The sequence below is a fragment of the Gymnoscopelus microlampas genome (genome assembly GCF_963454915.1).
Source record: "Gymnoscopelus microlampas genome assembly, chromosome: 15".
NCBI lineage: Eukaryota > Metazoa > Chordata > Actinopteri > Myctophiformes > Myctophidae > Gymnoscopelus > Gymnoscopelus microlampas.
In genome coordinates this window covers 37,208,615-37,233,843 of record NC_139952.1, presented here as the reverse complement: position 1 = coordinate 37,233,843, position 25,229 = coordinate 37,208,615, and the positions used below count along the sequence as shown (strand labels likewise).

Genomic DNA, 25,229 nt, shown 5'->3' with positions numbered 1-25,229 from the left:
TGTGCGCGTGTCTGCGTGTGTGCGTGTGTGTGTGTGTGTGTGTGTGTGTGTGTGTGTGTGTGTGTGTGAGAGAGAGAGAGAGAGTGTATGTGTACTTGCATGTGTGTGCATTCACAAGTGTATCTGAAACTAGTAGCTGAGGTTTGACAGTGTTAAAATCAAGCTAGAACAGACAGCAGCTCAGAGTCTATTATGCAACAATGAAGACCAATTAAAGACCACACAGATTGTGGACAAGGTAAGATTGCATTATTTTAAACAAATTGAAAATAAAGGTAAATCATATTTGGATCAGTTAATTATGTTAATGCATATATGTTGGGGTATGCAGTTACTTTTTTGTGTTGTTCTTTAAGATGTCTACACATATTTCGGGCAAGCCACTGAAGGCCAAGAGAGTGAGATACAATGCTGGAGTCAGGGAGGAGAGACAGGAGGAGAAAAGAGAGAGGGAGGAGAGGGTGGTGTTTGTCAATGAAGGAGCAGATGGTTCCAGAGACCAAGGCGCCAGGACACAGGAGGTTCAAGGTGCATTAACACACTTTCAGCTTTTCTCTCACTATCACAGTATTACTACCAATATGTGAAGTAGTAATAGTTAACTCTTTGCTACAAAGGATCTTTTTATGGTACCATTTGATTAAGCTAGTGCGTGTGCGTGTGCGTGTGCGTGTGCGTGTGCGTGTGTGTGTGCGTGTGTGTGTGTGTGTGTGTGTGTGTGTGTGTGTGCACACGTGCGTGCATGCTTGTGTGAGGGTAGGTTGGTATTTGTGGATTTCCGTCTTTTACTTCCTTTTTACTTCCCACATTTTCAAACCTCTCATTCTGGTGAGATGACTCAGACCACTGTATATGTTCTATCTAGATATAGTTAACGAAGACAGGAGGAGTGGCTCGAACAAAGTGCCTCAAATCATGAACACAGCGCCTGATTGCTGTGCAACTTTGCACGCACATTCCCACTAGGTTGAGGAAGAAATGCCACCCTTTTCATATTGGCTTAATTATAGCACCAACAGCAGGCAGATTTTTGCAAAACACATTTTTTGATATTACTCCTATACAGATGTTGTCCAAACATCACGCAAAGCGGTACACATTATCTCTATCATGGTCATGTGATCAAGACAAATTTGTCAGATTTTTCATATTCCATCCTGATTGGCTAAGTAAGATATGCATCTAAAGTTTGCAGGAGTGGTTCGCTTTGAACAAAATGCCTCAAATCATGGACGCAGCATCCGATTGCTGTGAAAGTTCACACATGCCTGTTTTAGCGCCACCAGGAGTCCGATGTATTCCAAACATTGCTGGTGCACAATAACCTACCTGACCTGGCAGAGACCTGTGCTCCAAGGAGCACTTTTTCTAGTTTAATATGATCTGTATTGTGATGTTTTTGTCTGGACCTCAGGAAGAATACTATGGTGTAGACTAATGGGGATCCTAATAAACTATAAACATAGTTTAAAACCCTGGTGCTAGCCTATAGGGCAGTGAAAGGAACAGCTCCTTTTTACCTCCGGGCTATGGTCGATGCTTACACCCCTGCCCGACCACTTCGGTCTGCCACCTCGGGGCGACTGACTGCCTCGTCACTCAAGGGTCCTTCTGGCCGATCTACACGGTCACGACTTTTTTCTGTTCTGGCCCCACAGTGGTGGAATGAACTCCCCACTGATGTCAGTACAGCAGAGTCACTGCCCATCTTTCGCCGCAGGCTGAAAACCCACCTCTTCAAGAAACACTACCCTTCCTCTTCGCATTGCCTACTTGTTGTTTGTACGAACTCTTGTTTTATTGTTGTATTTTTTTATTGGATTTTGTTTAGTTGATACACTTATTTGTTTTAGCTCTTGCTCATTTGATTTTGCTATTTGTCTCATCTGTTTAAGAAAGTAGGTAGCTGATATATTGCACTTTTACCTTATACTCTTGGTTGTTTGTTTTAGCAAAAAATGCACTTAAGACTTCTGGTGATTAGTAGTTTTGTTCCCTACCTATGTTGAATGCACTTATTGTAAGTCGCTTTGGATAAAAGCGTCTGCTAAATGACTATAATGAAATGTAAACATAGTTACTCTTTGTAGTCTCCACATATTTGTGCCATGACAGACTTGACAAAGAGACAGAGGGATGGAGAAAGAGGACAGAGGAGGGACAATGAGGACAGTGGACAGTTAGAGGAAAGAGTGGTGGACATCTACGAGAGTCTGGACCAATTCGGTCTCGTTTCTGGACCACTGCAGGTCATGAGGAAGAACCCAACAGGAAGAGAGACTCGGGGTAAGTTTGACCACTTTTTTGACCAAGTTTTAAAGGTGTCTTGTCAATTAGAATGTGTTCATTGTGCAAAAAAGGCGTTCCTGCAGCAGAAAAACATTCATTTCATTCAGATTCCTTCGCAACAAAAACTAAATGTACATCCTGCCCAGTTTTGTTCAAAATGCAAATTGCAGTGGAAGATTTGGAAGATGGCACACAATAATTTCACACACTCTATACCTGCTGTAAACTCCTTTGATATATGCGTTTCCCCCTCTCTCACTCACTTCACACCAATAGCTACAGTATGGTTTCCTGTTGCAGGACAGCACTCTAGAAGATCAACAGAAAAACATTGTACATACAGAAAACGAAAAATAATAGACTGGAAATTTCCACATACATGCTTTAAGAAATAAATATGATTAAAGGCTAACAAATAATTTCCAAAAAAACAATACCCCTCTTTCGACCATGTCACATCTACAATTACAAAATCCAGTCACTTCAGAGATTTAAAGAGGTGGTGCCATGGTTTAGGACTTTTTCTGTTTTTCATGTGTCTATGAGGTTGATAGAACTTCATTAAGCCCCCTGGTGGTGTTTTTATTGTGTTTTATGTCTTCTCTGACTATTTTGAGTTTCTGCCTGGAGGCTGAAACCTTGAAGGTCAAATGTGCCAATAGAAAAACAGCCCTTTAGTGACATAGTAAAAATATACCCTCCCCCTCATTATCATAACACAAATTTTAACAATTTCTGTACATTTAAAAAAAAAAAATCTTCCTCGTAGTATAACCATAATAGGCTACCTGATGATTATGTTTTAGGGGGGGGGGGGGGGCACAGAAAATCACGGCACCCCGTCTTTAAGCTAATTGTTGTTGTTTTCAGGGTGCAGGTGATAATGAGATAGTCTTTCCTTGGAACCAGTGGTAGACACATATCTTCTAACACTCAGCCCATGATAAGCTGTGACCAACTCTTGGTTTGCGATACTACTGTAGTTACTTTTCAAAGCTCTCATCCATCGTCTCCATATATTTGTGCCATGACAGACTTGACAAAGAGACAGAGGGATGGAGAAAGAGGCCAGAGGAAGGACACTGAGGAGGTGAGGGGAGAGGAGGAGGAGGGAGAGGTGCACATCTACGATGTTCCAAACCCAACAGGAACACAGACTCAGGGTAAGTTTGATGATGCAAAGTTCAAGTTGTAAAGTTGCAAAGTTGCAAAACAGGGTCAATAAAATATCAGGGGGTGTTACACTGTTTGTGATGTCTGATTTTAAGTGTAAGGTTATTGAAAATATGACAATGGTTATTGACAATTTGATGATATGTGTGAAACCATTACAATCAATGTTGCATTTATAGAACAGCCGGGTCGTGTATTGATTGATTGTTTGAATATGTTATTAGAAAGAAATGTAAAACAGCACAAGTACAGTCAAACACTTTGTCTAAAAGGATAACACCAAAAAAGTCCTTGGAGTCTTGTTTCCATTGGGGTCCTAGGTATTCAATTCATCAACATATGAAAAATAGCACCAAACATTCAATATCGGTTTAGTAAAGAGGACTTTCCAACATATTTTGTAAAAATAAAAAAGACAATACAACTACAAAAAGTGCTCCTCGGAGCACTCAGGTCAGGTAGGTTATTGTGGGCCAGCAATGTTCGAAATTCGCCAATCAGGATGAAATATGAAAAATCGGACAGATCTGTCTTGATCACATGACTATAGAGATAATGTGTACCGATTTGTGTGATGATTGGACAAATTCAATATAAAAAAATGTGTTTAGCAAAAATCTTCCTCCTGGTGGCGCTATAACAGGACAATGGGAAAAGGGTGGCATGTCTTCCTCGGCCTAGTGGGAATGTGCGTGCAAAGTTTCACGGCAATCGGACGCTGCGTTTAAGATTTGAGGCATTTTGTTCAAGACACTCCAGCAAACTTATTATTTTTTTAATTTTAGATTTAAATAAGCCTTACAATTTTGAGTAAAAAATAATAATAGATACAAATAAATCTCTTTATCTTACTGCAGATATTCTGTTTTTTTGGATTGTAAAGGATAGGCAAAGAATAAGCATTGTGCTTCAACCTATTCCTTTTTTCGTTCGGTGCACACAAATGTGTTTTGGTTTGTTGTAAACAAAGATCGCAAATAAACCATTCATTCATTCAAAGGTGTTTTGTCAAAAAATGCACTGTAATTCCAACAACTGCAAACCAGATTTTCATTCAGATTCCTTTGCAACAAAAACTAAATGAGTGCATATCCTGCCCAGTTTGGTTCAAAATGCAATTTGTGGCAAAGTTTGCACATACACTGTAGGGGGCTCTCTCTCACTCTCTCACTCACTCACTCACTCACTCACTCACTCACTCACTCACTCACTCACTCACTCACTCACTCACTCACTCACTCACTCACTTTCCTGTTGCAGGGCAGCGCTCTAACCCAGTGAGAAGGACTCTCAGAGTTGTTACAATGTGTCTGGGGATGCTGTGTCTTATCCTGCTGGGTGCGGTCATAGGCCTCATCGTACACCGTGAGTATTTTGTCACAGAACTACCACAAACCCACATCGCTCACTTTTGGTGCCTGCCATGTTGTAGCTCTGGCATCTCCAAAGGCTAGTGCATGCTATAACTTCACTTTAAATCATAGATCATTTATCTAATGTAGTTGAGTATTTTTGTGTGTATTTCTTCTTGAATCTGCAAAGTGTCACCTTATGTAATTCGCAGATAATTCAGCCTATACCATCCTGACCCTGGAGAGAAATAATTTGCAGTCCAGCTATGCCAATCTCACCCTGTGGATAAACCAGTCTGAGTCAAACTATAACAAATTGACTGCAAAGAATGACATCTTACAAAGAAAAGTAAACCAGCTTACTGCAGGTGGGAGATGTTACAGATATTTCTTTATTGAATATTAAAGGTTTCAGGGATGTAATGGTAAAATAAATATAAATATAACTCATAGACAAAAATGTTATGATGAATAAGGACTCTTTATTCTATTTTATTCTGGGGTTTTGCCACACAGTCAAACTCACATTTTAAGGTAGTAGACATAAAACCACCTAATTGTTCTTATGTTACTGTCATATGTATTATGATTTTTTTATAATTGCATTGAACATCCATAAGTAAAATGTCTGTTTGTCATTAAGACAAGTCGTGTCTCAGTGGATGGCAGAAGTTTGGATGCAGCTGTTACTACAGATCTACTGAAAAGAAAACATGGGATGAAAGCAGACAACAATGTCGGGAGCAGGGAGCAGATCTGGTGATCATCAACAGTAAAGAAGAACAGGTGTGTGTGTGTGTGTGTGTGTGTGTGTGTGTGTGTGTGTGTGTGTGTGTGTGTGTGTGTGTGTGTGTGTGTGTGTGTGTGCGCGCGCGCGTCTGCACACACACACACACACACACACACACACACACACACACACACACACACACACACACACACACACACACACACACACACACACACACACGCTGACGCAAGTATGTCTGTTTCTGTGTATGTATATTCATATGTGAATCCATCATGCAAATAGATGCATGTGATATGTAGTTGTGTAGTGCTTATAGTTAAAACCGTAATTCCTTATATTATAGAGCATTAATTATGGTTCAATCATGGACACATTATTAGGAATTCATCAAAGGATGGGGCCCATTGAATGAAGCATCTTGGATTGGACTGGCAAAGATTGATGGAAAATGGACCTGGATGGATGAAACACCACTGACAACAGCGTGAGACATATTATGAGTTTCTTGTAATTCTATCAAATATAGAATGACTCAGGCGATCGGGTGGCGCAGTGGTAAAGTCACTGCCCACCACCACGGAGGTTGTGGGTTCGAATCCACGTGGTGCCTCCGGCTTTGTCGGGCGTCTAAACGAACACAATTGGCCCGTGTTCGGGGGAGGGAAGCCGGGTAGGGGGGGTGATATTGGTCATTGCATGTACTCCTACGGGCTGGGGCGGCACCTGTCAGCGGGGAGTGTTGGGCGGGAGGAGTAGGACGAAGGCTCTACGTCCTCCTGGTGGGGGCTTCTCACTGGCAGGTCAGTAGGATACGACAGCAGTGAAAACACAGAAATGTGTGTGGGGAGGAATCAATTGGCATAACGATTAAATTGGGGAGAAAAGGGGATAAAAACAATTATTGGCTACTCTAAAAAAAAAAATGTGAATGACTCAGTGGATGTGTTTAAAAAGACAATATGTTGTTTACTCTGCAGGGACTGGCACAGTTCATGGCCTTCTGACGCCAAAGGTCATAACTGTACAAAATACTTTCCCACTCCGGCTCCAGGACAATGGACCAATGCAAAGTGCGCAAATATACATTTCTGGATGTGTGAGAAGTGATGCCTCTACTAACTTTATCTGTTAATCAGTGTTGGAAGAAGTACTCTGTTTTTTTTTAAGTAAAAGTAGCAATACCACATACTCTGTTACAAGTAAAAGGCCTGTATTAATAATTTTACCTGAATAAAAGTACTGAAGTTTTTTTGTCAAACCTTTTTGAAAATTGCCGATTTACAAGCTCACAACCTGTCACATTGCGACCTATTGTGAGCTTGTAGATAATACATTTTCGAATAGCCAAAGTTTAAAATAGGTTTTAATCTAAATCTGCAAGTAGTAACTAAAGCTGTCAAATAATTGTAGTGGAGTAAAAAGTACATTATTTTCCTCTGAGATCTAGTGGAGTAGAAGTATCAAGTATGGAAATTGGAAATATGGAAAGTCAAAATACCTGAACATTGTTAGTTACTTTGTACATTGTTACTTTCCAACGCTGCTGTTAATGAATTTGCAGCTCAATGTTATGCCTTTCAAAGATAAACAACAGTAATTAGTATTCAATTGACAAAAAAACTAAGATTGTATCATATAAAAGTACATACTGTTCGTACTGTATACAATCACATTAATACATGTTATGGTTTTAGCAATGACAATGTGGATGTTTATATATACAGTATACATCATTTCTTCTACACTGAAATTGTATATATTGCAGTCTCTTAATGCTCTTATAATGCTTACTGTAATATTTTGTGTAAATAATGTTGCCTTGTTGAAATGTGCTAATAAACCTGCCTTGCCTTTGCAAGTTGTTTTTAAAAGTGACAAGCAGAAAGCATTCCCTCCCTCATTGCCAGATGAACAATAGTGTTACATAATTTAGTGTTTCAAGATATTTCAAGATATTTTGTGGCGCAAATCTGACTGTCATGTCAGGGGAGTTCTTTGGCCCTTTGTTTGTGTCTATTTTATTTGGAATTTGAATATGCCAATTGTATTGTATGAATAGTTTAGATGATGTCCATGTTTCAACAATGCAACATTTTAAAGCAATGGTTATCAAAGTGGGATTTAATTAGTTAAAATATAGCCTTTCAGAATCAGTCTAACCACTGTAACCTTATATACATCAGATATTTGAAAATAGCCGATCTACAAGCTCACAACAAGTCACATCGCAACGCATTGGAAGCTTGTAGATCAGCTATTTTTGTATTGAAAGATTTCAATTTAGTTTTTATGTGGAATGCTTTTGAAACATATTATTAACAACACAAATCTTGTATGGGGGTGCCTGGCACAAAATATTTTCAGATGGGGGTCCGCAGCCTATTTTTGATAGACTTGAAAGTTTGAGAAGCACTGGTTTAAACAGTTTTTCCCTATGGTCTCACAGACTGTTGCCTCCCACAATTTTCAAACGCTTCATTCAGAGATTGTGGAATAGTTGTCTGGCTACGCAAGACTAGTTTTTCCCAAACACAAATGACAGTATGTGCTTTTTAGTTCTATAACCCACATCCATTTCCAGCAGGGAAAATGGATTTCAATAAGATTATGATATAGGTGACAGAAATTATTATAGAAATATTCAGAATCCTAATAGGATTCTATTGGAACATTGGAAAATCCTACAGAATGTTTTGACTATGGAAAGCAAATAAAATTCCCTAATTCTTGGATGGCTTTTCTAATATCTCTGCTTTCAGTTTAGGGGTTATTTGTTGAGTGGTGATATCAGCCTAATTTATTTAGTTCAATCCTATTTCACATAACCAGGCCAGCAAGGTGTGTCAATTACTCTATCTAGTGGTCAAAGGAGACACAGCAGGGTGCAGGTGTCGAAAAGTTGCTAGAGATTTGTGCCCATTAACCGTAAAACTGGACACTTTAGTATTGGGTCTGGATTTTACATTTCTTAAAAACTGTTTTACATTTAAACCCATTTCTAACAGACAGACAGACAAGACAGACAGCACAATTTCTCAGCTCAAAAAATACATTCATTCACTATATTCATTCAACGTAGCCAACATTCGTCTAATACTCTCACTTCCCGATGCTGAAACCCTGGTTCATGCTCTCATCACTTCAAGAATAGACTACTGTAATGCTACTTAATACTGTAAATAGACTAGTCCAAGATGCAGCAGCTAGATTACTAACTAGAAAAAGGAAATTTGATCACATCACACCAACACTCATAGCACTACACTGGCTGCCGATACAGGCCAGAGCCGACCTCAAGGTACTACTCCCGACCTATAAAGCCTTGAATGGACTGGAGCACAGCAGGCCACGAGAGAGACCCCACAGGAAGAGAGACCCAGGGTAATTTTGATGGTATGAATCGTTGTGAAGATGCATTCTTGATTTCATTGTGGGGAAAAAAGGTCACTGTCCACCACCATGGAGGTTGTTGGTTCGAATCCACCGTGGTGCAACCGGCTTTGTCGAGCGTCAACACAAACACAATTGGCTCTTGTTTGGGGGAGGGAAGCCGGACGGGGAGTGTGATTTTGGTCACTGCACGTACTCCTACGGGCTGGGGCGGCACCTGTCAGCATGGAGTGCTGGGCGGGAGGAATACCACCCAACTCACTCCAAATCCACTCCACTGTGGAGGGAGATGTCTGGAGTGAGTTGGGCTCGATTTGGAGTGAGTTAGTTTTGGAGTGAGTTGGGCTGTTACCGGCGGGAGGAGTAGGACAAAGGTTCTACTTTTTTCTGGTGGGGGCTCCTCACTGGCATGAGTCAGTAGGATACGACAGCAGTGACAAGACAGAAATGTATAGTAGTTGTTGAGGGAGGAGGAGTGTTTTTAATTCACTTTTAGATGCATGTTCTTATATGAAGCATGTTGTTTGTACTGTTTAAACTCAACTGTCTGTGTAACAGCAGAGTTATGTTGACAGCCGTGCATGAGCAACACCTCTAGCTTTACACTTCCTTTGTGGTAAAATGCCAATTGGTGTGTGTATGTGTGTGTGTGTGTGTGTGTGTGTGTGTGTGTGTGTGTGTGTGTGTGTGTGTGTGTGTGTGTGTGTGTGTGTGTGTGTGTGTGTGTGTGTGTGTGTGTGTGTGTGTGTGTGTGTGTGTGTGTATGTATCTGAAACTGGTAGCTGAATTGACAGTGTTAAATTCAGGCTAGAACAGACAGCAGCTCAGAGGAGTCTATTCTGCAACAATGAAGACCAATTAAAGACCACACAGATTGTGGACAAGGTAATATTACATCATTTTAAACATATTTAAAAATATAAAGGTAAATCATATGGGGATAAGTTAAAGGTAGGTTAAGTGATATTTTTGGGTATTTTTTAGTTTTTTGTTTAAAAGGTTAAAGTACTATATTCTGATAGTAATCATTGCTACAGAGCGTTTGTTTGGTCACAGGGGTCTCTCCAGCTCTTTAGTAAACAGAATATAGTACATTTTCAGGTAGGTGACAAAATGTAAGCCAATCATGAGAGAGCACTGAAAATGCATTTTCTGTTTAATAAAGAGCTGAGCCAAAGTAAATCACTTACCCTACCTTTAAATTTATGCATACCATATATTTGCTGTCGGGCAGAAACCTTTAGTCGTATCTCCATATTTCAACTTTTTATGTTTCTCTGTACATGAATGATACAGTCATCATACTGCAGTGTCACACAACAGTAGTGAAAATAGCAGATTTACAAGCTCACATTGTGAGCTTGAAGTTCATGTTTTTAAACTAATAATTAAAAAGGAACGTTTTGGACAAGGTTTCCACCCGACAGCGACGATACGGTGTTAACATAGACATTAACCTGTGTTACATTTTTGCGATGTCTACACATATTTCAGGCAAGCAATTGATGGCAAAGAGAGTGAGGTACGATGGAGAAGTCAGGAGGAGGCAGGAGGAGAAAAGGAGAGAGGGAGGAGAGCGTGGTGATTTCAAATGAAACAGCTGATGGTTCCAGTGACCCCTATCTTGCGCCCGACCCCTTTAAGATAGGGCCACAAGTCTCCAGGACACAGGAGGTTACACCAGATCAAGGTGCACCAACACACTTTTCTCTCACTTTCACAGTATTTCTACAGAGGTTTGTCAACAGTGGAAGTACTCACATTTTGTACTTAAGTAAAAGTATCAATACTGCAATGTAGAAATACTCTGTTAAGTAAAGTTTGGAATAAAAAATGTACTTGAGTAAAAGTACAAAAGTATTGGTATCAAAATGTACTGCACTTAAAATACCAAAAGTAGAAAGTACTCATTACGCAGAATGTCCCATTTCACAAGTTTAAAAAAAAAATGTATACAAATATTCTGAAATAGCAGATCTACAAGCACACAATGTGTCACATGTATATAGGGCTGAAGTGGGTAATGTATGTTTTGTAATTTACAAAGTAACTGTAACTAAAGTTTTCAAATAATTGCAGTGGAATAATATCTTCCTCTGAGATGTAGTGGAGTAGAAGTAAAAGTATTGAAAATTGGAAATACCTAAGTAAAGTAAAAATGCTTAAAAATTGAACTAGGAAGTCTTTCCTTCAGTGGTAGACACATATTTTCTAACACTGATTTAATCATCAAAACTCAAATTGTGATTAAAACAAGCATTCAGCCCATGATAAGCTGCAATCTTAGTTTGCGATTCAAAATTACGGTTCCATTTACATTTCTCCCTACAAAAGTTAGAAATGTTTATAATGGGAGAAAAAAATGACATTTAATTTAAACAAATAATAAACACCGAAATAATAGCGGCGTTTTTAGGCGATCTAAAAGAAAGAACTAAAGCCCCCTTTCCATTGCCGCTTAAGCACCACACCACACCACACCACACCACACCCCACCGCATTAAAATACTGTATCTACCGTTTCCATTACACAAAAGTACCCCTGCTCAAATCCACAGGTATGAGTAGCAGACTCCGGTCATTCACACTCATTTGTAATGTACATTTTTGCCTAACAATGGAATGTAGGTGAGTGGCCAACTGTCCTGTATACAAATGCAAATCAGCTGTGCACGTGGCCCCGCTTGGCCTAGCTCAGACCTACCCAGGACTGGGTACTTTTTAGGCACCAGTTTAGTACCACTTACACACCACTCTACCCACTTCATTGTAGTGGAAACCGAGGCACAAGTGGACGGTGTGGTGTGGGGTAGGGTGAGGCCATGCATATGGAAAGCCGCCTTGAGAGTGGCAGCCGACCTGGCGTTTATGCAATATATAAATATAGTAATTGCACTTCAGACTAAAAAGGGGGAAATATAAAAACGGTGTTTTTAGGCGATCTCAAAGAAAGAACTGAGAGTGGCAGCCGACCTGGCGTTTATAAGTATAAATATAATGATTGCGCGACGCATCGTCTTGATATAACTGCGTTAGGAGCGAACAAAGGATAACGAGGACAGGTACAAAAACTATTTAAAAAATATTTTTTGTATAAAAAATAATATTAATAAAAAACAATATTAAGGCCACTTGGAGTGTGCTTAATGACATGATTAAAAAGTATTTCTTACAACATATTTTGTAAAAAAAAGAATAATAATTGAACTAGAAAAAGTGCTCCTCGGAGCACAGGTCTCCGCCAGGTCAGATATGTTATTGTGGGACAGCAAAGTTCAGAAATTCTCCAATCAGGATGGAATATAAAAAATCGGACAGATTTGTCTTGATCACATGACTATAGAGGTAATGTCTACAGATTTGCGTAAAGTTTGGACAAATTCAACATTGAAAAAATGTTTTTGCAAAAAATCTGACATTTTGCACACACATTCCCACTAGGCCAAGAAAGAAAGAAATGCCACCCGAAATTTTTGCAGTCTTAAGGTAACTGGCTGATTCATGTTTTTTACCTATAACTGCACCGATTAGTGTGAAACTTTGCACTCATACTCCCTAGAGGCCAAGGAAAAACCTCTGCCCTGCATTTTTCCCATCAGCCTTTTATTTTATTTTCACATAATTATTATTGAAGAATTGTCACAGCTTTACAGAGAAGGATAAACTTAAGTGATAAGAAAAACTCTTCAGGTTTTCTGTGAAACAAACAAACAAACGCACACCACAAAACACAACCCCCCCCCCCCAAAACCCTCTCAAGGTAGTACATTGACAGTGAATTAAAACGTACAAGAAAGAGGGCAAAAAGTGGAAAAGGGAGAGAAAAAAACTGAAAAAGAAAAGAAATCAGCCAAAAGAGTATCAGAGTAGATGACATGACAGCTTATGTTTTACGCTTGCACAAAAGGCACACAGGATGCTTAACCCACACTGTTCTCAAGCACATGAGGGGCCCCCTCGAGCACGGGCTCCATCACAGGAGACCGTCCACCTATCCAACAGAGGTTGCCATATTTTCAGGAAGACGTGATCTTTTTTTATGATTGTTTGACGAATTCTCTCCATGTGTAGCACATTGCCCAAATCTTTAAGCCACTGTTGGAACAGAGGGCTAGATTCAGATTTCCATTGTTGCTAAATTAAACGTTTGGCCAGCAGTGTGCACAAGGAGATGGCTTGACCCTCAAATGATTTAATTGCTTTTTTAAAATATATTACTCTTACAGATTTTGTCCAAACATCACACACATCGGTACACATTATCTGTATAATCATGTGATCAAGACAGATGTGTGATGAGATGATTTTATTGTGATGTTTTTGTCTGTACCCCAGGAAGAATAGTCTCCACTAATGGTGTAGACTAATGGGGATCCTGATAAACAATAAACATAGTTACTCTTTGTTGTCAATAGTTACTTTTCAAAGCTCTTGTCCATCGTCTCCACATATTTGTGCCATGACAGACTTGACAAAGAGACAGAGGGATGGAGAAAGAGGACAGAGGAGGGACAATGAGGACAGTGGACAGTTAGAGGAAAGAGTGGTGGACATCTACGAGAGTCTGGACCAATTCGGTCTTGTTTCTGGAGGACTGCAGGTCATGAGGAAGAACCCAACAGGAAGAGAGACTCAGGGTAAGTTTGACCACTTTTTTGACCAAGTTTTAAAGGTGTCTTGTCAATTAGAATGTGAAAAAAGGTTAATTGTGCAAAAAAGGCGTCCAGCAGAAAAACATTAATTTCATTCAGATTCCTTTGCAACAAAAACTAAATGTACATCGTGCCCAATTTTGCTCAAAATGTAATTTGCATTTTGCAGTGGAAGATTTGGATGCTGGCACACAATAATTTTACACACTCTATACCTGCTGTAAACTCCTTTGATATATTTGTTTCAAAAATGTTTTAGAAAATCCAGTCACTTCAGAGATTTAAGCTAATTGTTGTTGTTTTCAGGGTGCAGGTGATAATGAGATAGTCTTTCCTTGTAACCAGTGGTAGACACATATTTTCTAACACTGATTTAATCATCAAAACTCAAATTTTGATTAAAACAAGCATTAAAACAGCCCATGATTAGCTGTGACCAACTCTTGGTTTGCGATTCAAAATTACAGCTCCCTACATGTCTCCCTACAAAAGTACATTGCATTTCATTCATCCAAACATGTCAGGTATGCATTACCACAGTATCAAAAGCTGAATAAACAGACTAAAAGATAGTCTCCACAATGTGAATTTGGCACATCACAAGCAAACATCATTACTACACAGGGATTCTAACTACCCACTCTGAACTATGCAGAAAACCCCTGCAATGACAGTGTTATTTTGTTTTGTATCAAACTATTATTGCTAATTAACAGAGACATATGCAGTTATATTATCTCTCTGAATACAAGCTGCTCCTGCTGCATTCTGCAATCACTGTAGACAATCACACATTTGAACAGTAATGTTTACTCTGAACCTTTACTCTGACGTTGAAAACATTGTGGGTGGGTATTATGGTGTGTGGTATTATGGTATTATGGTGTGTGTGTGTGTGTATGTGTATGTGTATGTGTGTGTGTGTGTGTGTGTGTGTGTGTGTGTGTGTGTGTGTGTGTGTGTGTGTGTGTGTGTGTGTGTGTGTGTGTGTGTGTGTGTGTGTGTGTGTGTGTGTGTGTGTGTGTGTGTGTGCGCGTACGTGTGTGTCAAAACTCTGATTCTGGTGAGGGTATTTTCTACCTAGATATAGATAATGAAGACAGTAGAGGAATGTATAACTGTTGCTATTTGTAGTTCATAGTTACTTTTCAAAGCTCTCTTCCATTGTCTCTACATATTTGTGCCATGACAGACTTGACAAAGAGACAGAGGGATGGAGAAAGAGGACAGAGGAAGGACACTGAGGAGGTGAGGGGAGAGAAGGAAGAGGAAGTGGTGCACATCTACGATGTTCCACTTCCAAACCCAACAGGAGATACTTACAGTAAACTTACTCAGGGTAAGTTTGATGTAAAGTTAAAGTTGTAAAGTTGCAAAACAGGATAAAAAAATATCAGGAGGTGTTGCCCTGTTCGTGATGTCTGATTTTAAGTGTAAGGTTATTGAAAATATGACAACGGTGATTGACAATTTGATGATATGTGTGTAACCATTGAAATCAATGTTGAAAGATCAAAAAAATATATTAATTAGTTGCATTTTTAGGTTGTGTATTGATTGATTGATTGATTGATTGATTGATTGATTGATTGATTGATTGATTGACTGAATATTTTATTAGACAGAAATGTAAAACAGCAGAGTACAGTCAAACACTTTGTCTAAAAGGATAACACAAAAAAAAGTCATTGCAGTCTTGTTTCCATTGGGATCCTAGGTATTCAATTCATCAACATATAAAAAATAGCACCAAACATTCAATATTGATTTAAAGTATTGATCAATTGAATAAGAAGATTTCGAAATTATATGAAATATATAAGGACAACGTGATTTTTGTTTATGGTGACGTCAATATTAATTTGATGAAATCTAATGATCATAAAAAAACTAAATAATTTGCTGATATTATGTTTAGTTTGAGTTTATCCTTAATTTTAAAACCTAGCAGAATAACAAAGGACAGTTCAACACTGGTTGACAATATTTTTGTAATGGATGGTAATATGTAATGGATGAGAAGATAATAAGTGGCCTATTAGTGATTGATGTACATGATCATTTGCTGTGTTAGAAATGAATACATTTTTTTTTAGATTTAAATAAGCCTTAAAAAGTAAAATAATTCAGGATTACAATTTACACAAAGTGTTTTGTCAAAAAAATGCACTGTAATTCCAACAGCAGCAAACCAGATTTTCATTCAGATTCCTTTGCAATAAAAACTAAATAAGTGCATATCCTGCCCAGTTTTGTTCAAAATGCAATTTGTGGGAAAGCTTGCACATACACTGTAGGGGCCTCTCTTTCACTCACTCACTTCACACCTATAGTAGCTGTGCTTTCCTGTTGCAGGGCAGCACTCTAAACCAGTGAGATGGACGCTCAGAGTTGTTACAATGTGTCTGGGGATGCTGTGTCTTATGCTGCTGGGTGCGGCCATAGGCCTCATCGTACACCGTGAGTATTTTATATCACAGAGCTACCACAAACCACAAATCGCTAATTTTTGGTGCCTGCCATTTTGTAGCTGTAGCATCTCCAAAGGCTAGTTCTCATTTATTTAATGTAGTTGAGTATTTTTTATGTAATTCTTCTTGAATCTGCAAAGTGTCACCCTATGTAATTCGCAGATAATTCAGCCTATACCATCCTGACCCTGGAGAGAAATAATTTGCAGTCCAGCAATGCCAATCTGACCCTGGAGAGAAATAATTTGCAGTCCAGCTATGCCAATCTGATCCTGTGGATAAACCAGTCTGAGTCAAACTATAACAAAGTGACTGAAGAGAATGACAAGTTACAAAGAACAGTAAACCAGCTTACTGCAGGTGGGAGATGTTGCAGATATTTTTTGATTGAATACTAAATGTTTCATTACTGTCATTATTATTATCAGGGATGTAATGGTAAAATAAATATAATAACTATAATGGAAATTAAGCTTACTTTTAGGTTTTAAAATTGCGAGTATTGTTTTTTTTTTAAGAATTGTGAGACTCTTACCATAATCACAGACTCTATCTATACTGATACTGAGACTGTGTCCTTGTTAATGAAAACCTTGTAGACAAAACAAAAAGTCAAAAATCCTTATAATTATTAAGGACTATTTATTCTATTTTATTTTGGGTGTTTTCTTATGTTACTGTCATTGTTCTATAGAATTGTTTATCATTGCATTGAAAATTCATAAGTAAAACGTCTGTTTGTCATTAAGGCAAGTCGTGTCTCAGTGGATGGCAGAAGTTTGGATGCAGCTGTTACTACAGATCTACTGAAACGAAAACTTGGGAGGAAAGCAGACAACAATGTCAGAAGACAGGAGCAGATCTGGTGATCATCAACAGTAAAGAGGAACAGGTGTGTGTGTGTGTGTGTGTGTGTGTGTGTGTGTGTGTGTGTGTGTGTGTGTGTGTGTGTGTGTGTGTGTGTGTGTGTGTGTGTGTGTGTGTGTGTGTGTGTGTGTGTGTGTGTGTGTGTGTGTGTGTGTGTAGTGTTGTGTAGTGCTTATATTTAAAACCGTAATTCCTTATATTATAGAGCATTAATTATGGTTCAATCATGGACAAATTATAGGAATTCATCAAAGGATTGGGCCCAGTGAATGAAGCATCTTGGATTGGACTGGAAAAGGTTGATGGAAAATGGACATGGGTGGATGGCACACCACTGACAACAGGGTGAGACATCTTATGAGTTTTCTTGTAATTCTAATGTGTTACATGTGTTACAAATTACATTACCGTATGTTGTTTACTCTGCAGGTACTGGTCCAGTGGATGGCCTGCTGACACCAAAGATCATAACTGTACAAAATACTGGCACCCTCTGGATCAAGATCCGAGACAATGGACCAATGCACAGTGCGGAAATAAACTTCCCTGGATGTGTGAGAAGTGATGCCTCTACTAACTTAATCTGTTAATCAGTGGTGAAAGAAGTACTCTGTTTTTTTTACTTGTGTGAAAGCATCAATACCACAATATGAAAATAGTAAAAGGCCTGTATTCAAAATTTGACTTGAGTCAAAGAACAAAAGTATTGGCATTAAAATAGACTTGTATTGTCAGGGGTGCACATACAGTAACTGGTGCGCAGGTGCGCACCCAAAATAAATAAATGGGCGGCACATCAGACGACGCGAGACGCTTTTGCGTACCAACAGCTGGGACAGGAATTTCCAAGCTTTTATTTTTTAGCAAAAATAAAAAATAAAAGCCTGGGGATCGAGGCTAGGAATTTACTTCCTGAAGCCACACTCACACAATCACGCTAAAGCACGCGTCGGCCCCATGTACAGCCATTAGGCGCAGGGGGAGGGGACGCATGCTGCACATGATTGTGTGAGTGTTGCCTCGCATCCTGACACACTGACACGCTGCGACTCGCAGCACGCTGCACGCAGCCAGCAGCAGCTATGTTAGAGGCACTCGTCACCGATGATGAACACACCGCGATGGTGCAAAATATGCCGTGAACTTCCCAGTCTGACGGATAAAAGCAGCGCAGGGCACCAACCGTAGGGGGTTCACCAAACGGCGTAAAAAAAAAAAAAACAGCGAAAAACGGCGGAATTTGCAAGCAGAGCGTCCTTTTTTCTCGCGCAGCACCCCCGTTGACAAAAATGTCCCGGGGGGCACCGTGCTGAATTTCCCCCCCCCCCTTGACAAAACGGTGGGGGGGCACAAAGTCACATCTCCAGGTGCTCTTCTGAGTACTAGACCTAAAACGTTATGTGCACCCCTGTGAATCGTATTAGTTATTATTAGATTATTGGTTTACTTATGTATTATTTTATTATTAGATTACTATTTTTGATGCATTTTATGTATTATGTATCCCAAAGTAAAAGCACTCAAGTTTTTCCAAATTTGTCAAACCTTTTCTAAAATGGCCGATTTACAAGCTCACAATCTGTCGCATTGCGACGCATTATGAGCTTGCAGATCGTCTATTTTCGAATAGCCAGATTTTAAAATAGGGCTTGATTGGTAAATGCTCTAATCTAAATCTGCAAGTAGTAATTAAAGCTGTCAAATAATTGTAGTAAAGCAAAAAGTACATTATTGTCTCCGCCAGGCCGAAAGGCATGGCGAGAGTATGTTTTCCACGCTGTCCGTCCATCCGTTTATCCCTCCGTCCGTGTGTCCATCCGTGTGTGTGTCAGTCGCCCCCTCCGCCTGTGGACAGCTAATATCCGGCACCGTTGGCATGATCGCAGCGAAACTGTGCACACACACTCCATGGATGCCAGAGCAGAACCTCTGCCCCAAATGCTTCACATGGGCCTGTCATAGCGCCACCAGGAGGCCGCTTTTTGCAAAACAGTACTTTTTTTTACAGTACTCCTACAGATTTTGTCATCAAACATCACGCAAATCGGTACACAGTATCTCTATAGTCATTAAACGAAACAGGTTTTTCAGATTTCTCATGTTCCATCCTGATTGGCTAAGGCTTCCAAAGTTTGCTGGAGTGCTCCGTTTTGAACAAAATACCAACAAGAACAAATCATGAACACAGCATGCAAGTTCCGTGAAATTTTGCACGCATATTCCCACTATGCCAAGGAAGAAATATCACTTGAACATTTTCAAATCAGCCTCATGGTGGCACAATAACAGGCCGATTCGTGTTTTTACCTATAACTGCACCGATCTGTGTAAAACTTTGTATGCGCACTCCCTAGAAGTAAAGGAAAAACCTTTTCCCTGCATTTTTCACATTTGCCTTTTATAGGGCCACCAGGAGGCTGACTTATGTAAAACACATTTCTTTATATTACTCCTTCTGATTTCACCAAATTTCACGCAAATCGGTACACATGATCTTTATAGTCATGTGATCAAGACGGATGTGTCTGATATTTCATATTCCATCCTAATTGGCTAACATTGGCTTTTTTCTTTTTGCACGCACATTCCCACTAGGCAGAGGAAGAAATGCCACCCTTTTCACATTGGCCTGTTATAGCGCCACCAGCAGGTCTAATTTAGAAAAACTTTTTTTTGGAACGAAATGCCTCAAATCATGAATGCAGTCTGATTGCCGTGAAAGACCTAAGAAGAAATGGCACCCTTTTCACATTAACCTATTATAGCGCCACCAGGAGGCCACAATAACCTACCTGACGTGGCGGAGACCTGTGCTCCGAGGAGCACTTTTTCTAGTTTGCCTCTGAGATCTAGTGGAGTAGAAGTATCAAGTATGGAAATACTCAAGTTAAGTCAAAATACCTGAACAGTGTACTTAATTACAGTACTTGAGTAAATATACATAGTTACTTTGTACATAGATACTTTCCAACAGTGCTGTTAATGAAGTTGGAGCTCAATGTTCTGCCTTTCAAAGATAAACAACAGTAATTAGTATTGAAACAATTGATAACCTATAATTGTATCATATAGAAGTACATACTGTTCATACACCATCACATTAATACATGTTATGGCTTTAGCAATGACAATGCTGTATATACATAATTTCTTCTACACTGAAAATGTTTATATTGCAGTCTCTTAATGCTCTTTTAATGCATAATAGTTTGTAAATCCTTTTGAATTGCTTTGTTGAAATGTAATAATAAACCTGCCTTGCCTTGCAAGTTGTTTTTAAAAGTGACAAGCACAAAGCATTCCCTCCCTCATTGCCAGATGAACAATCGTGGTACATCATTTAGTGTTTCAAGATATTTCAAGATATTTTGTCAGACGAATCTGACATGTCAGGGGAGTTCTCTGGTACTTTGTTTGTCTATTTTATTTGGAATTTAAATATGCCAAATGTATTGTATGAATAGTTTAGATGGTGTTTCAACAATGCAACGGTTTAAACTTTAAAGCAATGGTTCTCAAAGTGGGGTTACATTTTAATTAGTTAAAATATAGCCTATAGGCTATCAGAATCAGTCTAACCACTGTAACCCTATATACAGTACATCAGCAATTTGAAAATAGCCGATCTACAAGCTCACAACGAGTCACATCGCAGCGCATTGGAAGCCTGTAGATCAGCTTTTTTTTATGTGGAATACTTTTGAAACATAATTTAACAACGCAAATCTTGTATGGGGGTGCCTGGCACAAAATATTTTTAGATGGGGATCCACAGCTTATTTTTGATCTTGATAGGCCTATGAAAAAGTTTGAGAACCACTGGTTTAAAGAACAGTTTTCCCTATAGTCTCACAAGTCAGATTGTTGCAATCCCACAATTTTCAAATTATTTATACTTCATTCAGAGATTGTGAAATAGTTGTCTGGCTACACTAAACTAGTTTTTCCGAAACTCAAATGACAGAGAGTGCTTTTTAGTTCTAAGCCCACATCCATTTCCAGCAGGGAACATGTTTCAATAGGATTTCAATAAGATTATGATAGAGGTGACAGAAATCCTTATAGCAATATTCAGACTCCTATAGGATACTATTGGAACATTCCATTTTGACAATAGAAAGCAAAACAAATGCCCTGATTATTGGATGGCTTTTTTTCATATCTCTGCTCTCAGTTTAAGGGTTTGTTGAGTGCTGAGATTAGCCTAATTTATTTAGTTCAATCCTATTTCACATAACCTATGTTGGCATTTTATTTAGGTTTGACATTCTTAATGGGAATCTACTTCGAGGCCAGCAAGGTGCGTCAATGACTCTATCTAGTGGCCAAAAGAAACACTGGCTCAGGTGTCAAAAAGTTGCTGAAATTTTTAGGCCTTTATCCGGAAAGCTGGACATTTTAGACCTGTAGTATTGGGCCTGAAAAGCCATTTCTAATAACTACTTTCCAGTTTTACATTTTAAACCCATTTCTAACAGACAGACAGATTTGAAAAGCCATTTCTAATAATTACTTTCCAGTTTTACATTTTAAACCCATTTCTAACAGACAGACAGATTTGAAAAGCCATTTCTAATAACTACTTTCCATTTTTACATTTTAAACCCATTTCTAACAGACAGACAGACAGACAGACAGACAGACAGACAGACAGACAGACAGACAGAATTTGCACAATTTCTCAGCTAAAATGCATCCAGTCACTATGTGGTTCTGTGTGTTTGTGCATGTAAATGTATGTCTATGTTTCAATGTGTACTCAGGGGTCATCGCCATGCTGGCTTGTGGTGGACATTTTTGTAAAAGTACCATTGTACAGTACCATTGTACTGTCTCCTAAAGTGTCATACATAGTGTCATAGTAAATAAGTGGCATGCATATTCTGAGGAAAACCTGGAGACTGCGACATTCAGTAATTGAGTCTTATGATCCAAATAATGTAAAAAACATTAAAAAAAAAAAAATGCCAGACAAGGCCATGTCTAGCCACGGACACATTTGTCCGTGTATGGACACATTGATGACCCCTGTGTGTGCTGTATCTGCATGCTTGTGCTGTTGTATGTACCGTGTGTGTGTGTGTGTGCGTGTGCGTGCACGCGTGCGTGTGTGTGTGTGTGTGTGTGTGTGTGTGTGTGTGTGTGTGTGTGTGTGTGTGTGTGTGTGTGTGTGCGCGCGCGCGTGCGTGTTGATTTCAATCTTTTATGTCCTTATTGCCCACATTGCCTTCATTTTCAAACCTCTCATTCTTGTGAGAAGCTTCAGACCACTGTATGTTGTGTCTTTATAAAGATAATGAAGAGATATGACACACAGTAGTTACTATTTGTAGTCAATAGTTACTTTTCAAAACTTTTCATCTACAAACATTGGATATTTATGCCATGAAAGATTTAAATAAGGTGAGACAGAGGGATGGAAAAAGAAGACAGAGGACAGTGGGAGGTGAGGGAAGAGGAGGAGGAGAGAGTGGTGCACATCTACCAAAATGTCAACCATTTAGGTCTCGTTCCTGGACCACAGAAGGCCATTAGGGAGAACCCAACAGGAAGAGAGACTCAGGGTAATTTTGATGTTATGAATAGTTGTGAAGATGCATACTTGATTTCATTGTTGGGGGGGAAATTCATTGTGCAAAAAAGGCACTGTCATTCATGCAACAACAGAATATTGATTTAATTCAGATTTCACAGGTGTATTGTTTATCCTTTTGTTGAAAAGTGAACTGCAATTTGTTGGAAGCTTGCACAACAGAATTTCCCCCACTCTTTTACACCTGCTGTAAACTCCTTTGATATATTTAACCCTCTCTCATTCACTTCACACCTCCTAGCTGCGTTTTCCTGTTGCAGGGCAGTGCTCTAACCAGGGAGAAGGACTCCCCCCACACCCCAGCTTTACACTTCCTTTGTGGTAAAATGCCAATTCGGTGTGTGTGCGCGCGCGCGCGCATGTGTGTGTGTGTGTGTGTGTGCATGTGCATGTATCTGAAGCTGGTAGCTGAATTGACAATGTTAAAATCAGGCTAGAACAGACAACAGCTCAGAGGAGTGTATTCGGCAACAATGAAGACCAGTTAAAGACCACACAGATTGTGGACAAGGTAAGATTACATTATTTTAAACATATTTAAAAAATGTAAGGTAAATCATATAGGGATAAGTTAATTAAAGTCATGCATACCATATATTTGCTAACCTTTAGTCGTATCTCTTTATTTCAACTTGTTATGTTTCTGTACAGTCATCATACTACAGTGTCACACAAAAGTAGTGAAAATAGCGGATCCACAAGCTCACAATGCAAGCTTGTAGATCATGCTTTTAAACAAATAATTAAAAATGAATGTTTTGGACATACAAGATTTCCACCCGACAGTGACGATACGTTGTTAACATAGACATTAACCCTGTGTTCATTTTTTTTGCGTTGTTTTTTAAGATGACATTGTCTGCACATATTTCAGGCAAGTAATTGATGGCAAAGAGATTGAGGTACGATGCAGAAATCAGGAGGCAGGAGGAGAAAGGAGAGAGGGAGGAGAGCGTGGTGTATGCAAATGAAAAAGCTGATGGTTCCAGAGACCACTTTCTTGCGCCCGACCCCTTTCTTGCGCCCGACCCCTATCTTGCGCCCGACCCCTTTAAGATAGGGCCCCAAGTCTCCAGGACACAGGAGGTTACACCAGATCAAGGTGCACCAACACAACTTTCTCTCACTCTCACAGTATTTCTACAGAAGTTTGTCAACCAATATTTGAAGTAGTAATAGTTCACTCTTCGTTGCAAGGGATCCTTTTATGGTATACAATTAGAAAATCCTGTCACTTCAGAGATTTAAGCTAATTGTTGTTGTTTTGTTGTTGTTGTCAGACCACTGTATTTTCTACCTATATATAGATAATGAAGACAGTAGAGGAATATATAACAGTTGTAATTTGTAGTTCATAGTTACTTTTCAAAGCTCTCATCCATCGTATTTGTACCATGACAGACTTGACAAAGAGACAGAGGGATGGAGAAAGAGGACAGAGGAAGGACACTGAGGAGGTGAGGGGAGAGAAGGAGGAGGAGGGAGTGGTGCACATCTACGATGTTCCAGACCCAATAGGAACAAAGACTCAGGGTAAGTTTGATGTTGCAACGTTCAAGTTGTAAAGTTGCAAAACAGGGTCAATAAAATATCAGGGGGTGTTGCCCTGTTTGTGATGTCTGATTTTAAGTGTAAGGTTATTGAGAATATGACAACGGTTATTGACAATTTGATGATACAGTATGTGTGTAACCATTGGATTGGCCATCTAGTCAGCAAGAATACTCTGAAGATTCTTGCTGGGGCCCTCGGTCATTTCGATTATGCATGCTCCTCATGGTATCACAACACCTCCAAGGCCTTAAAAACAAGGCTCCAAACATCCCAAAACAAACTAGTAAGGCTACTTCTTGGCCTCAATCACAAAACCCATCTAACCCCTGCTCATTTTGCTAGGATTGGATGGCTTAGGGTTGAGGACAGAGTACAGCAACTTGCTATGGGCCTGGTCTTCAAGATACACCACAACATTGGGATCCCCCTGTATTTGTCAAAATACTTCCAAAACGTTAACAAAGTCCACGATCATAACACCAGAGGCAGCTCCACGAATCATGTTCAACCCAGATTTGGCTCAACAAAGGGAATGAACTCGTTCTCATGCTATTCATCAAAAATGTGGAATGCCCTACCAAAAGGAGTAAAGGAGTGTAAAACCCTACTCACTTTCAAAACTGCCCTAAAGATACACCTTCAGGAGGCTGCAATTCGAAAATGGCCCCTGTCTAAGTCTTAACCTAACCCCCCAACCCCCCCTCCCCGTTTTTTTCTTCTCTTGTACATATTTTTCACTATTCATACCAGTAACCTGTAAGCTGATTGTATGACGTTCTTTATAGTAGTGTGTATATCTGTCTGTCTCTTAAATGTCATCATGATTTTTGTGCATGGGGATCTCATCTTAAACAAGCTCAGTGCTTAATGAGTCTTCCAGTTTAGTAGACCTTGTATTGTGAATTTGTACTTCCATGTACTGTTGTTCTCATGTCTTACTAAATAAAGTACATCAATCAATCAATCAATTGAAATCAATGTTGAAAGATCCAAAAATATATTAATGGTTGCATTTATAGAACACCAGGGTCGTGTATTGATTGATTGATTGATTGAATATTTTATTAGAAAGAAATGTAAAACAGCACGAGTACAGTCAAACACTTTGTCTAAAAGAATAACACCAAAAAAGTCCTT

General features: G+C 39.3%; 1 protein-coding gene across 1 annotated transcript; it reads left to right on the top strand.

Annotated features, from left to right (window-relative positions):
• Nucleotides 1-200: 200 nt before the first annotated feature.
• On the top strand, nt 201-4,916 carry LOC311061775 (uncharacterized protein; the record flags this gene model as incomplete). Its single annotated transcript, XM_084080467.1, has 5 exons — nt 201-238; nt 357-528; nt 2,116-2,286; nt 3,324-3,452; nt 4,723-4,916. The coding sequence occupies exons 2-5, from the start codon at nt 357-359 to the stop codon at nt 4,914-4,916; spliced, it is 666 nt and encodes a 221-aa protein (XP_083936593.1). The 5' UTR covers nt 201-238.
• Between the last annotated feature and the right edge of the window lie 20,313 nt (nt 4,917-25,229).